Source organism: Salvelinus namaycush, chromosome 3 (assembly GCF_016432855.1).
Source record: "Salvelinus namaycush isolate Seneca chromosome 3, SaNama_1.0, whole genome shotgun sequence".
Classification (NCBI taxonomy): Eukaryota; Metazoa; Chordata; class Actinopteri; order Salmoniformes; family Salmonidae; genus Salvelinus; species Salvelinus namaycush.
In genome coordinates, this window is record NC_052309.1 from 94859709 (window position 1) to 94874236 (window position 14528).

Here is a 14528-nt window from a genome sequence, read left to right on the forward strand (position 1 = left end):
TGTTATTCGCAAATGGAAGAAACACACAAAGACATGTCAATCTCCCTCAGCCTGGGGCTCCATGCAAATCTCACCTCGTGAAGTTGCAATGATCATGAGAACGGTGAGGAATCAGCCCAGAACTACACAGGAGGATCTTGTCAATGATCTCAAGGCAGCTGGGACCATAGTCATCAAGAAAACAATTGGTAACACACTATGTCGTGAAGGACTGAATCCTGCAGCGCCCGCAAGGTCCCCTGCTCAAGAAAGCACATATACATGCCCGTCTGAAGTTTGCCAATGAACATCTGAATGATTCAGAGGACAACTGGGTGAACGTGTTGTGGTCAGATGAGACCAAAATGGAGTTCTTTGGCATCAACCAAACTTGCCGTGTTTGGAGGAGGAGGAATGCTGCCTATGACCCCAAGAACCATCCCACCGTCAAACATGGAGGTGGAAACATTATGCTTTGGGGTGTTTTTTCTGCTAAAGGGACAGGACAACTTCACCGCATCAAAGGGACGATGGACGGGGCCATGTACCGTCAAATCTTGGGTGAAAACCTCCTTCCATCAGCCAGGGTATTGAAAATGGGTCGTGGATGGTATTCCAGCATGACAATGACCCAAACACACGGCCAAGGCAACAAAGGAGTGCTCAAGAAGAAGCACATTAAGGTCCTGGAGTGGCCTAGCCAGTCTCCAGACCTTAATCCCATAGAAAATCTGTGGAGGGAGCTGAAGGTTCGAGTTGCCAAACGTCAGCCTCGAAACCTTAATGACTTGAAGAAGATCTGCAAAGAGGAGTGGGACAAAATCCCTCCTGAGATGTGTGCAAACCTGGTGGCCGAACTACAAGAAACGTCTGACCTCTGTGATTGCCAACAAGGGTTTTGCCACCAAGTACTAAGTCATGTTTTGCAGAGGGGTCAAATACTTATTTCCCTCATTAAAATGCAAATCAATTCATAACATTTTTGACATGCATTTTTCTGGATTTTTTTTGTTGATATTCTGTCTCTCACTGTTCAAATAAACCTACCATTAAAATTATAGACTGATCATTTCTTTGTCAGTGGGCAAACGTACAAAATCAGCAGGGGATCAAATACTTTTTTCCCTCACTGTATGTCTGTCTATGTGGGAAGAGCTTTGTTTATTTAGGGCCATGAGAAAAAAACTGAAAACAAAAACGTGCCGTATTTCCTCTCCCTCCTCTCTGTCACCGGTTCCAGATCCCTAAATAAAGGCTCTATAGAAAACATCCAGTGAACAGTCATATCCATCTCCCATTCTTAAACAGTTGCCTCAGTCTGATCACCATGGTAACCTCTGGAGCATAATATGCAGCTCTGATCTAGGATCAGGTCTCCCCTGTGTCTATGTAATATCACACATTGATCTAAATGGATAAATGTTATCATAGGAAATGTTATAGGGAACCTGTGTGTGTGGGAGGGATGTTGATAATTGTATCTTCTTTCATATACTCATGATACTATTATTATTAAATGTCATTATGTAGAATAAGGTTTCAACAATAGGTGTATATGCATGTATTCAATTGATCAATACATTATCTTCTAAACAAGAAGTTATCACTTAAATTGTATATTTTATATATCTGTATTGATTAAAATGATCCTAAATCTAATCCATAATATATTGGATAATTATTTCCATGAGTTCAAGGCAAGAACTATGTATACTGTGTCTTGTAAGAACGGTTAATGTAATAACTTTTAGATTTATAATGTAATAAAACCGGTAAATGTAATATCTTGTTGATTTATATGATAAAATTTTGAATTGTTGTCGTAATAACCTTTTCCACTAAATGTAATAAGTTATTGGTATCAGGTAACAACTTTTTTTAATGAATAAAGTAATAACTTAAACCGATCATGTAATAACACCTAAACCAATGTTTAATGTGTTACTTCACCAATGTTAATGCACATACCACCTTCCACCAATTACAAACCCACACACACAAACCTATGCACTTGTACTCTTACACAAACAAGCACGCAGTTATAGACACATGCATTGATTTAATATTTTTTAGATTAACAATTAATCTCGGTCAGGCAAGAGGAAGGAGGATTGGGAAACTGCAAATAACAATAAGCTGAACTCCGCCTAGCAGAAACATCTTTGTATTAGCAACTATTCATTATTAGTTTATATTGTATTAAAGTTAAGGGATGTCACCCTGGGCGGGGTGAACCATAGTAGGGGATAAAAAGAGAAAACACCATCTTGAGAACTGAGTGTCTTGTTTGTAAATTGCTGTAAGTGTAAACTCCGGGTTGCAAACCTTATTAAACAAACTAACCTCTGATCAAAGAAGTTTCCTGTGGTCACTTGTATGAACATATACAGAAAGTGTAAGGAATTTCTTCCCTGTTATCACTATTTCTATTCATTACGGAATAGTAGGCTGATAAATAGGCAAATCATTTGGAGTCGTGCATCTATAACAATTGTTTGCAGACCGTCATAATACCAAAGAAGAAGAAGACCCAGCGCTAATCGGTATTTATTTACGAGGATACTTACTGGGCCTCAGCCAATAAAAAATATGCGGACGCTCGAAGAGAACGTTGTCAGAGAAGAGGCAAAGAGAGAGGCCCAACTCGAGGGAAAATCTGACGCCTTCCAGTTGAAGTGTACCTAGTTTTTTTTACCTACCTTGCGTCTTCCATTCAGAGAACCGCTACACGCCCTATAAAGGCATCTAGCCATGAGCTAATTGGAAAGACAATAGCAAAGAATTTCTCTAACCAAGATGTTTTTGTTGTTTCTATAAATACCTTAGATTTGTGATTTTAGATTTTATTTGCAAATATAAAAACAATACAACCACTCGTGGACATAATGCATTTACTATCATTCAGGATGATTCTAAAACAGTGAAACATGTAATGTACAGTTTAAATAGATTCATGATATAATACAAAAGTATTTTCTAGCATAATGACTCCCTTAACCGCCTCACCCACTTGAAGAGAAGTCTTGATGACTATGTACAGTAGGTGGCGGCACCTCTTAAACACCACAGAAGAAGCTGAAAAGCATCAACAGGAAGTACTTTGTTACCATCCTCTATCTAGTTTTCAAACCAAATACATTTCCATAGGCTTTTGCAGGATGTTTCTAATGTAAGATTAGTCTACATGAGACGTTTATTTGTCACAACTAAAATTGAGTTTTGATATTTATAAAGTTGTGGTCGAGCTTTTCTTGATCTGAACGTTGTGACAAAGAAAGTAATTGTAGCGTACACATTTAGTGTCGTTTTTTATTTTTTTAGAAAGAATACAGTAACGTCAGCTTCCACGATGGATCGGGTAAGTTTGGTTGACTTTTATTAATAGTATACCTATTGTGGTGTATAAAATATCTAGGTCCAGTTTTCACGTGTGACCTTCCACATCATGAGTTCGATTTGAACAGCAGGACAAAAGAAACCATGGTGGTAATTTCAGCCAAGTAGCCTACTAGCTCATCGCACACAGATTGATGATACAAGGCAATGCGCAACCAGCAGCAGGTCAAGTCAGAACCAGGGAGAAATAATTAGGCATAGCCTACACCAATGATGTATATAAACCCTGGATTGCTGATGCTATATATTGGCCATTGAGAGGCTTTGAAGGCACCGGTTAACTTCTTTGAACACCTCAGATTTTTTCTCCAGATGTCAGTTCGGCCACACAGCGTTTATACACTAATTTGTTGCGCCCAAATAAAGAAAACGACCATTGAAAATAGGTGATTCTTGTTACTAGGCTACCAGTTACGGTGCTGTTAGCTTGTGTTTGCGCTCGTCTTTATGTGGAAGTAATACAACAATGATTGCTAGTGTCGAAGAATGATTTGGAGTTAATATTAGTCAAATTATTGAGCATATCCTCCGCGCAAATAAGCATCAGAAATTGTCCTTATTTAGCATATCAAGATCCTGATGTGGACCTCAGTCTAGAGCTTAAAATATACAATGTAGGCCTACTGTCAGTATTTGTCGTCATTTTGAGAAAATAAGTTGTCCACATAGGCCTATCACAGGATATTGAATGATTCCATATCCGCGCATAGGAAATGTCCATGTGTGATATTCAGAGTAATCCCAATATCATATGTCTAAAAGAAAATAGTTTTGATATATAGTTTTTTACATTAGAACTTGAAAAACATTGGAACAAAGACATCTGGATTGTTTTGATACAGTTGAAGTCGGAAGTTTACATATGTAACAGTATAACTTTAGTCCGTCCCCTCGCCCCGACCCGGGCGCGAACCAGGGACCTCTGCACACAACAGCCACCCTCGAAGCATCGTTACCCATCGCTCCACAAAAGCCGCGGCCCTTGCAGAGCAAGGGGAACCACTACTTCAAGGTCTCAAAGCGAGTGACGTCACCGATTGAAACGCTATTAGCGCGCACCACCGCTAACTAGCTAGCCATTTCACATCGGTTACATAAGTTGGGTGAATTTTGTCCCATTCCACCTGACAGAGCTGGTGTAACTGAGTCAGGTTTGTAGGCCTCCTTGCGCGCACACGCTTATTCAGTTCTGCCCACAAATTTTCTATAGGATTGAGGTCAGGGCTTTGTGATTGCCACTCCAATACCTTGACTTTGTTGTCCTTAAGCCATTTTGCCACAACTTTGGAAGTATACTTGGGGTCATTGTCCATTTGGAAGACCCATTTGCGACCAAGCTTTAACTTCCTGACTGATGTCTTGAGATGCTGCTTCAATATATCCACATAATTTCCCTTCCTCATGATGCCATCTATTTTGTGAAGTGCACCAGTCCCTCCTGCAGCAAAGCACCCCCACAACATGATGCTGCCACCTCCGTGCTTCACGGTTGGGATGATGTTCATCGGCTTGCAATCCTCCCCCTTTTTCCTCCAAACATAACAATGGTCATGATGGCCAAAACTTTATATTTTTGTTTCATCAGACCAGAGGCCATTTCTCCAAAAAGTACAATCTTTGTCCCCATGTGCAGTTGCAAACCGTAGGCTGGCTTTTTTTATGGCGGTTTTGGAGCAGTTGCTTCTTCCTTGCTGAGCAGCCTTTCAGGTTATGTCTCTATAGGACTCATTTTACTGTGGATATAGATACTTTTGTACCTGTTTCCTCCAGCATCTTCACAAGGTCCTTTGCTGTTCTGGGATTGATTTGCACTTTTCGCACCAAAGTGCGAACGTGCAAGATAAGTTTAATGCTAGCTAGCAACTTACCTTGGCTCCTTGCTACACTTGCGTAACAGGTGGTCAGCCTGCCACGCAGTCTTCTCGTGGACTGCAATGTAATCGGCCCTAATTAATCGGCCATGCTGATCGGTCAACCTCTAGTCATAATACCCATAAAACCTAGCGGTCAAAATAGGAAACGGTTCCAATCGTTTTTCCACCGTGTATTTTTCCCATACGGGATTTTAGAAACACTTCAGATAAGGGCTGTGTTTCATGTAGGCTTACCCTAGCGTGACATTTTGATAACCGTGTAAATCTCTCTCAGACAAGGTGACGTATCAATATATTTGCCTGTATTTACCCCCCCCCAAAATGAAATTATAATTAGCTACTAATGTGGCTATCATACAGAACATGAAATACCCTGACCGGTCTGGACGAGATTGACGAATTGAGGCAAAGGTAAGAATCTCTGCATTAACAATCTAATGTTAGCTAAAGGTAGTAATGAATTTATTGGTTACATTTCTTTGCCAATTCTGGGCAAGTTTTAAAATTACACAATACCTGTTAGCAAAGGTGTCAGCTAGAGATGACATGCAGGGATTTGTAGTTTTTCATGATGTCTACTTTCATGCTAATTAGCATTAAGGACATTTGAGTGTAAATAGAGACGACTATATTGATAGAAGTCACCTTGTCCAATAGAGATTTACAAGAATATCAAAATGTCTCGCCAGGGTAAGCCTATGGAAAATCCCCTTTGTGAAAAATGAATGGTGGAAAACAATTGGAACCATTTCCCTGTTCGACCACTAGGTTTTGTGGGTATTATGACTCGTACACTGTGGGGCTCTATAGAGAGAATTAGTAATGGCATCTATTTTCGGCACTAGTTTTGCCATGGTTCGCTGGGCAAAGCCTATGGGGAAAATGTATGCCGTTTTTATAGGGTGTTTGGATAAATGCCAAAAATAAGGTCTGTCGTAAACACAGGTTTAGGATATCTTATAGGTTTTGTTCTACAATCTTTATCAGCTAACGTCACTTCTTGTGAATGTTGAAGAATTTATGTAATAAAAAAAGCATATAAATCACAAAGTCTTCATAATTCATAAAGGTCATATTAACTGACTGCTATTATCTCATAGAACAAAACGTATAAGATCTTAGCCTGTGCTTATCTTATTTTCGGTATTTATCCCAAAACCCAAATGTTTCCCATTGGGATGGATGAACGAGCCAAAGGTAACTCATTTATTTGTTTTAATTCTACAAGCTAGCGAGATCTAAAGCTCAATTTAGCTCAACATTGACATGATTGGTTGACGGTAAGTGGGGGCAGTACTTCCTGTATAAACACAAACTCCCTTCCTTGACTACTTCCTTCCAGCAGTGTAGCAGGGAGATTCCTAGATGTGAGAAGTGTGCAGGAGGACCTGAGAGAAAGGAATGTGTAGTATTGATGTAAAAAGTTGTGTGTGTGTAACGGATGTGAAATGGCTAGCTAGTTAGCGGGTGCGCGCTAGTAGCATTTCAATCAGTTACGTCACTTGCTCTGAGACTTAAGTAGTGTTGCCCCTTGCTCTGCAAGGGCCGTGGCCTTTGTGGAGCGATGGGTAACGATGCTTCGTGGGCGACCGTTGTTGATGTGTGCAGAGGATCCCTGGTTCGCGCCCGTGTCGGGGCGAGGGGACGTACTAAAGTTATACTGTTACATTGATGCTGTTGACCCGGATCACTGGTTGCTGCGGAAAAGGAGGAGGTTGAAAGGGGGGTGAGTGTAACGGATGTGAAATGGCTAGCTAGTTAGCGGGTGCGCGCTAGTAGCATTTCAATCAGTTACGTCACTTGCTCTGAGACTTAAGTAGTGTTGCCCCTTGCTCTGCAAGGGCCGCGGCCTTTGTGGAGCGATGGGTAACGATGCTTCGTGGGTGACTGTTGTTGATGTGTGCAGAGGGTCCCTGGTTCGCGCCCGTGTCGGGGCGAGGGGACGACGTAAAGTTATACTGTTACATGTGTAAACTGTAGGGGTACACATGGTGCTGGAGATCAGATGTGTCCGGTGAGAGAAAGACAGGTTGAGGTTACCAGGATCACAGTAGTGGAGAAGGTATTGTATGCTGAGGCAGTGAAGAGAGTAGTAGAGGAAGATGGGTCCAGGGTGAAGGATCCTGAGAGGATCCCTGTAATTAGGCTGAGGTCAATAGAGAGTGATAGGAATAACATGCTTCAGTAAGTTTTGGCCAAGTTCATGGCCATGGTTGTCAACTGTACCGCAGGAATAGAATGTAAAACACAGTGGATAGATGTTGCGGTGGCAGCTGTTGAGAAGTACTTGGGTGTACAATATTTTACTGCAGAGTTACAAGGTGTTTTGAAGGATAATATCCTGTCCTCCCAGGCTTATGGCCTGGTGTTGAATCAGAGGGCCAAAGTAGTGGAATAATGATTTTTTAATGGGTGTAGGGTTAGTTGGTTTTTCACAAAGTACAATGAATTCATACTACAGAATAGTAGGCTGATACACAGCCAACACACTAGGTGGGGGCATGCACCTACAGTCATTGTTTGCGGACCGCCATAATACTAGAGATTAAAGATGAAGACCACTTCCTTCTCAACATCTCTGGATCTGGTCTGTAAAGCGGAAGAATTATAAATCAATCAAATTTTATTGGTCACATACTTGTGTTTAGCAGATGTTATAGCGGATGTAGCGAAATGCTTGTAACACTGACTACTTCGGAGGTCGCATTGCTGTAAATGCTGCATGGTTCGCAGCACGTATAGCTGTAATTTGTCTGGTATTTTATAGGGCTGTAATTTGTCTGGTATTTTATAGGCCTGTAATTTGTCTGGTATTTTATAGGCTACACTTACTGGGCCTCAGACAATTAAAACTATCTGGAATCTCGGAAGAGGACATTGTTCCAAAATACTCGGGTGGAGGTAGACGATAACAGACATCAGTATTCTTGGTGAATAGGGTGTTGGATGTTTAATTTCGTTTAATATATTAAAATCTTATCCAGGGTCTTTCTTAAGTAGGATTAGGCTACATCAGACATATATTTGTCACAACGTAAGTCGAGTGTTGATATTTAAATTTACGTTTGTTTTGGTCTAGCTTTATCTGAACGCTGTGACAAGGAAGTAACTAGTGTAAACTAGCTACAGATTTACTGTCACGTTTTTTTATATTTGAAGAAACGCTAAAGAAAGAACGGCTTCAACGATGGATCGGGTAAGTTATGTTGACTTATTAACAGTATTCCTACTGTGGTGTATAACATGTCTAGTCTTAATCTTTGATCTTCCATACTGTGTTGTTATGTGTTAATAACATTTAGACTACGTTACCCAGCAGGCTATGCGGGCGCGGGAGATGGTTAAAGAATGCCTTGCATGGCTAAACATGGAGTTTTCTAGCTGAAGTATATGTTCATTAAAAGTAGTTAAACCTACGCCCCGGTTTGTCATTATATAAGGAACACATACCATTCGTTCCATTTGAACAGTTGGACAAAATAAAAAATGGTGGTAATTAAAATGTGGGATATTTTGTTCTTCAGCAAAGTAGCATACTAGCCTAAAGTACACAGATTGATACAAGGCAATGCGCAACAAGCAGCTAAAGTCAGAACCATGGAGAAATAATGAGGCCAAGCCTACACCTTGCAGTAGCGGTGTGTAGGTAAAAACACCAGGGAAGCCAAACCAGAAAAAATTGCCATATTACATGTTGTGATAATTGCGTTGTTATAACCTGTTAGTTCATATGCCTTGACACAGCTGACAAGACAGTGGCAGAATACATTCAACCACACCTTTGTTACATCATAAAACTAGAGAGCAACATCTGTCCTGTTAAGTTCACAAAAGAATGTTGCATGTAACAGTTACATGACCTTCAGAACGGTCAAGCAAGTGAATGTTTTCTGAATACTAAACAACTATTGATTTAGAGTTACCTCAAGTCAAAAAGGAAACAGGTGCTGCCTCCACTGTTCAAGCACCATTTCAACATCATCTATTTTAGTCTTCTACAGTGACAACTAAAATATACCAAAAACCAGGGGTACAACTTTCACTGGGATGGAGTGTACATGCCCCCCACATTCTGAAATTGCATCTTTGACCCCCCTAGTTTTATCATTGGAATGTGATACTAAATGTGGCAACGGTGTGCTTTAGGACCGTGCGGATGCCTCCAAGAGGTCGAGTAGGCTGTTTGTAGTGTGTATTTGGATAAAGAATGTAAATTATTATGCCCCCCCCCCCCACACACACACACACACACTTCTAAAACCAAAGTTGCGCCCCTGCCAAAACGATTTAGTCCCATCAACCTAAGCTAAATATGATGTGTCTATCCATGGTACTGATTTCTGTGTGTGCGTGCAAGTAGAAGAAAGAAAACATGTTGTGTGTCCCAACTTATGTTCCCTGAACGGTCTAGGACTCTGTCATACAGTACACGCTTTTCGTTTTTTGTTGTCCAAGGCTACCTGGCTAAGATGCTTGCTCGCTAGCCTAGTAACCTCCATTCACGGGCAACGATGCGCCAGGCCAGCTAGTTAATAGCCCCTTTTCAAATTATTACTATTTTTGAAGTAATTGTGAGATGCTCATCTCACTACACACTGGCAAAAAATATATATTTGGACAATTATTATTTTCTATTTTATTGTTTTAGATTCCCTTATATTGTATTCGTGAGTGTTCAGTATTTTCTGTGCCTACTTTGCTAAAAGTATTGCTTTGGATTAAAATGGCACTATTGTAAAGGGTTGCGTCAATCGAATCTGGTATCAGGATAAAATGTGATTCAGAGTCACCGAATATACTTTAAGTATTTTTATTTAACACAAGCGATAAATGGTAAATGCAATTTTCGTATATACGGGTTCACTGTATCACCACGCAGGGTAAACAGAGAACTAACTTATTCATACAGAGTTCTTCTTATATACTAAGACAGAGTTAGTTCCCGCTTCTGAGCTGGCCTGTCAAAGTAGAGGCTGAGCGTGGTCGAGACTCACTCAACCTATCGTTGGCGCACAGGCTGGTCCCAGCCCCTGGCGCTCCAACTGTCCGGTGCTGTTGCTGTGTAGATTACACGCCCACACCCTAGAAACTGAGGTCAGACAGTTCTGCAACATTGTTGAGCTATTTACACCTGCATAGAAAACATACTGTTCCCGCTCAAGGTTAACCACAGCTTCTCAGCACACTATCTGGGGCGAAATGTTACTTCCAGCACACACACACACAGACACCCCCATTATAGGCCAAGCATATTTTCAATCCTCACACTGTAGCTTCCATAAAGTGATGATTGGAATTAAAAAGTTTGAATAACTTTTTGGGTGGAACAGGTTTTATTACATTTGATCATTTATCACTCTCACGTGCACATTTATGTCCATTAAGACCCAACAATGTGCTACCTTTTTTGTGACAATGCTAACATATTTTCAGCCAAATCTATCTAACCTGGTCAGCAACTTGGATGCTTGGCAACAATACTGCAGCTATTAGCTAACATTAGCTTGCTTGTCCAAAGTCCAGCTAGCCTCTGTAGCTAGCTAACAACAGTCAGCTGAAAGCTGCTAGCTAACCTACAGGCAAAGAAAGGTAGCTAGCTGTAATGGTTTATGGAAGTTTTGTTACACAAACAACAACTTCAGCCATTGTCCTGATCCAGACAACAATAGCTGACATCGACACAGAAGCTGGCTAACGATAGCTAGTTCACATCCAAATGACAGTCCTATATTTTTGCACAAAACATGGCTACATCAGTTCAAAACCAAAATGACACGCTGCTACCTTACAATGCATGCAATGTAATAGATTTTTGCAACACTCGCTAGCTAGCTACTCCATAGACCAAGCTATATTTAGAGCTAGCCATATTTCACTGTCAGACAGGACACAACTCAAACTGTAGCGGAGAAAACAAATACACGTAAACAGCACGTTGTGCACTGCAGTGAGCAAATGCATGCTGGCTAGCATCAGAACAAACTCATTTTCAAACATCCAGAATAAATTAGAATATGCTCCTTCTCCTGTCTAATTTAAAATGTTAATCTAAATCTGTGCAGATCAACAGTGCCAAACTAAGAACTTTGCCAATTGACCGGCTTGATTGTTTTTACAGCTCCGATCTGGATGCTGGACTAGCCCATGTGTTGGATATTTGTCAACAACTCTGCCATGCACTGCCATTCCAGTGGTGCAGCACTAGGGGTGGGGGCTAATGGGGGCAAGAGAATATGTTATGAAATATATATTTTCTCAGTAGCATGCATTGCTAAAACAAAGGTTTAAGGAAATACAGGCAGGGACCACATTACTGCAAGACAAAATCATTTGGTCAATTAATCACGATGGTCTCGTAAGTATTAAAGCAGTGTGTTAACTTAATTTAAACTATTAAACTCAATAAATAAATCATTGTGAAGACCCTGGTCCTTCCCCCACCTGCAGCCAACCAGTCCCAGGGGTCCCCTCAAGGAGGTTTAGTGACAGACAGCCGTAGGGTACTTTGCTTTATAAAATAAGCAACAACAGCTCAGACCAATTCCAGCATTTAATTTAATCATATGTTTTATAGTGTTAAATATGTCATTATAGTGTTGCATGTTTTATGGTGTTACATAATATTTTATAGTGTTAAATAATGGTAGGTCTACATCATGTTTCTTTGTATCTGCAGGAACAGGCACTCACGCAAGCTCCAATTCTGCCTACATAATATGTTAAGGATTTTTTTTTAAACATTTTTTTTTATTTATTTCACCTTTATTTAACCAGGTAGGCTAGTTGAGAACAAGTTCTCATTTGCAACTGCGACCTGGCCAAGATAAAGCAAAGCAATCCGACACATACAACAACACATATTTACACATGGAATAAACAAAACATACAGTCAATAATACAGTAGAAAAAAAGAAAACAAAAAGTCTACATACAGTGAGTGCAAATGAGGTAAGTTATGGCAATAAATAGGCCATGGTGGCGAAGTAATTACAATATAGCAATTAAACAATGGAATGGTGGATGTGCAGAAGATGGATGTGCAAGTAGAGATACTGGGGTGCAAAGGAGCAAGATAAATAAATAAATACAGTATGGGATGAGGTAGGTAGATAGATGGGCTATTTACAGATGGGTATGTACAGGTGCAGTGATCTGTGAGCTGCTCTGACAGCTGGTGCTTAAAGCTAGTGAGGGAGATATGAGTCTCCAGCTTCAGAGATTTTTGCAGTTCGTTCCAGTCATTGGCAGCAAAGAACTGGAAGGAGAGGCGGCCAAAGGAGGAATTGGCATTGGGGGTGACCAGTGAGATATACCTGCTGGAGCGCGTGCTACGAGTGGGTGCTGCTATGGTGACCAGTGAGCTGAGATAAGGCGGGGCTTTACCTAGCAGAGACTTGTAGATAACCTGTAGCCAGTGGGTTTGGCGACGAGTATGAAGCGAGGGCCAACCAACGAGAGCGTACAGGTCGCAATGGTGGGTAGTGTATGGGGCTTTGTTGACAAAACGGATGGCACTGTGATAGACTGCACCAGTTTGTTGAGTAGAGTGTTGGAGGCTATTTTATAGATGGCATCACCGAAGTCGAGGATCGGTAGGATGGTCAGTTTTACGAGGGTATGTTTGGCAGCATGAGTGAAGGATGCTTTGTTGTGATATAGGAAGCCGATTCTAGATTTAATTTTGGATTGGAGATGTTTTATGTGAGTCTGGAAGGAGAGTTTACAGTCTAACAAGACACCCAGGTATTTGTAGATGTCCACGTATTCTAAGTCAGAGCCGTCCAGAGTAATGAATACAACTGAAGAAGTCTTGAACTCAATATTCTACTGAAGTACTTGCTATTAAATGTACTTAAGGATCAAACAAAAGTAAATTTGAAGGTTTTGTAAACCTATCAGATGCTTACTAATTGTAATCAACTTAAACCTCAGACTCCTCACTCTCTACCACAATCACCCTCTTTGCACGGTCCATGAAGTCTGGCCTCCTGCTCCTGACAGAGTCCCGGTGCCACAGCATCACAGCTTTTATCGGATCATACTCCCTGATCTCTGGAGAGGACAGCTGGACCATAAGGAGATCTGACAGTGTATCAGACTTTAGGTTGGACCACCAATCAGTTTTCATCTGTTTCATTGTATTCAAACCTCTTTCATATTCAGCTGTGATGCTGGACGGGCGAGCAGGTGCGGGCAGTGATCGATTGAATAGCATGCATTTAGTTTTACTTGCGTTTAAGAGCAGTTGGAGGCCACGGAAGGAGAGTTGTATGGCATTCAAGCTCGTCTGGAGGTTAGTTAACACAGTGTCCAAAGAGGGGCCAGAAGTATACAGAATGGTGTTGTCTGCGTAGAGGTGGATCAGAGAATCACCAGCAGCAAGAGCAACATCACTGATGTATACAGAGAAGAGAGTCGGCCCGAGAATTTAACCCTGTGGCACACCCATAGAGACTGCCAGAGGTCCGGACAACAGGCCCTCCGATTTGACACACTGAACTCTATCAGAGAAGTAGTTGGTAAACCAGGCGAGGCAGTCATTTGAAAAACCAAGGCTGTCGAGTCTGCCAATAAGAATGTGGTGATCGACAGAGTCGAAAGCCTTGGCCAGGTCGATGAATACGGCTGCACAGTAATGTCTCTTATCGATGGCGGTTATGATGTCGTTTAGAACCTTGAGCGTGGCTGAGGTCAACCCATGACCAGCTCTGAAACCAGATTGCATAGTGGAGAAGGTACGGTGGGATTCGAAAGGGTCGGTAATCTGTTTGTTAACTTGGCTTTCGAAGACCTTAGAAAGACAGGGTAGGATAGATATAGGTCTGTAGCAGTTTGCGTCTAGAGTGTCACCCCCTTTGAAGAGGGGGATGACCGCGGCAGCTTTCCAATCTTTGGGAATCTCAGACGATACGAGAATCCCTAGTTATCTTTCTGTCCTCCCTAACTGTGCACTTGTTCACTATCCCTTAACTGATTTGAAAGGAAATGGCTGTTATGAAACATATGGTGGATTCTCCCACTAGCCCATGACTCCACCAATCCAATGCCGTTTTTTTTCTCTTTGGTACAATTTTCATAAATATGTTGTAGATTTTCGTAACTGTAAGTAAAACGATGTTCCTGTCATTTGTTAACAATACATTTAACTATCATTTAATCAAACTGCTAAAAACTGAATTACGAAAGCAAAATTAAAAAGTGTCAAGTTTACGTACAGTATTAAAAAAAATATGAAATTTGAAATGATGGTGTAGAAATACTTGGGTGTGAAATTACAGT

At 41.1% G+C, this 14528-nt stretch overlaps 1 protein-coding gene across 1 annotated transcript in view; it reads left to right on the forward strand.

Annotated features, from left to right (window-relative positions):
- The first annotated feature begins 8333 nt into the window (after positions 1 to 8333).
- The window catches only part of LOC120043725 (gastrula zinc finger protein XlCGF57.1-like), a 714153-nt gene continuing 707958 nt past the window's right edge, over positions 8334 to 14528 (forward strand). The window contains exon 1 of the mRNA XM_038988290.1: positions 8334 to 8445. Coding sequence (XP_038844218.1) covers positions 8437 to 8445 — 9 coding nt within the window. The 5' untranslated portion in view covers positions 8334 to 8436. The remainder of the gene's footprint in view (positions 8446 to 14528) is intronic.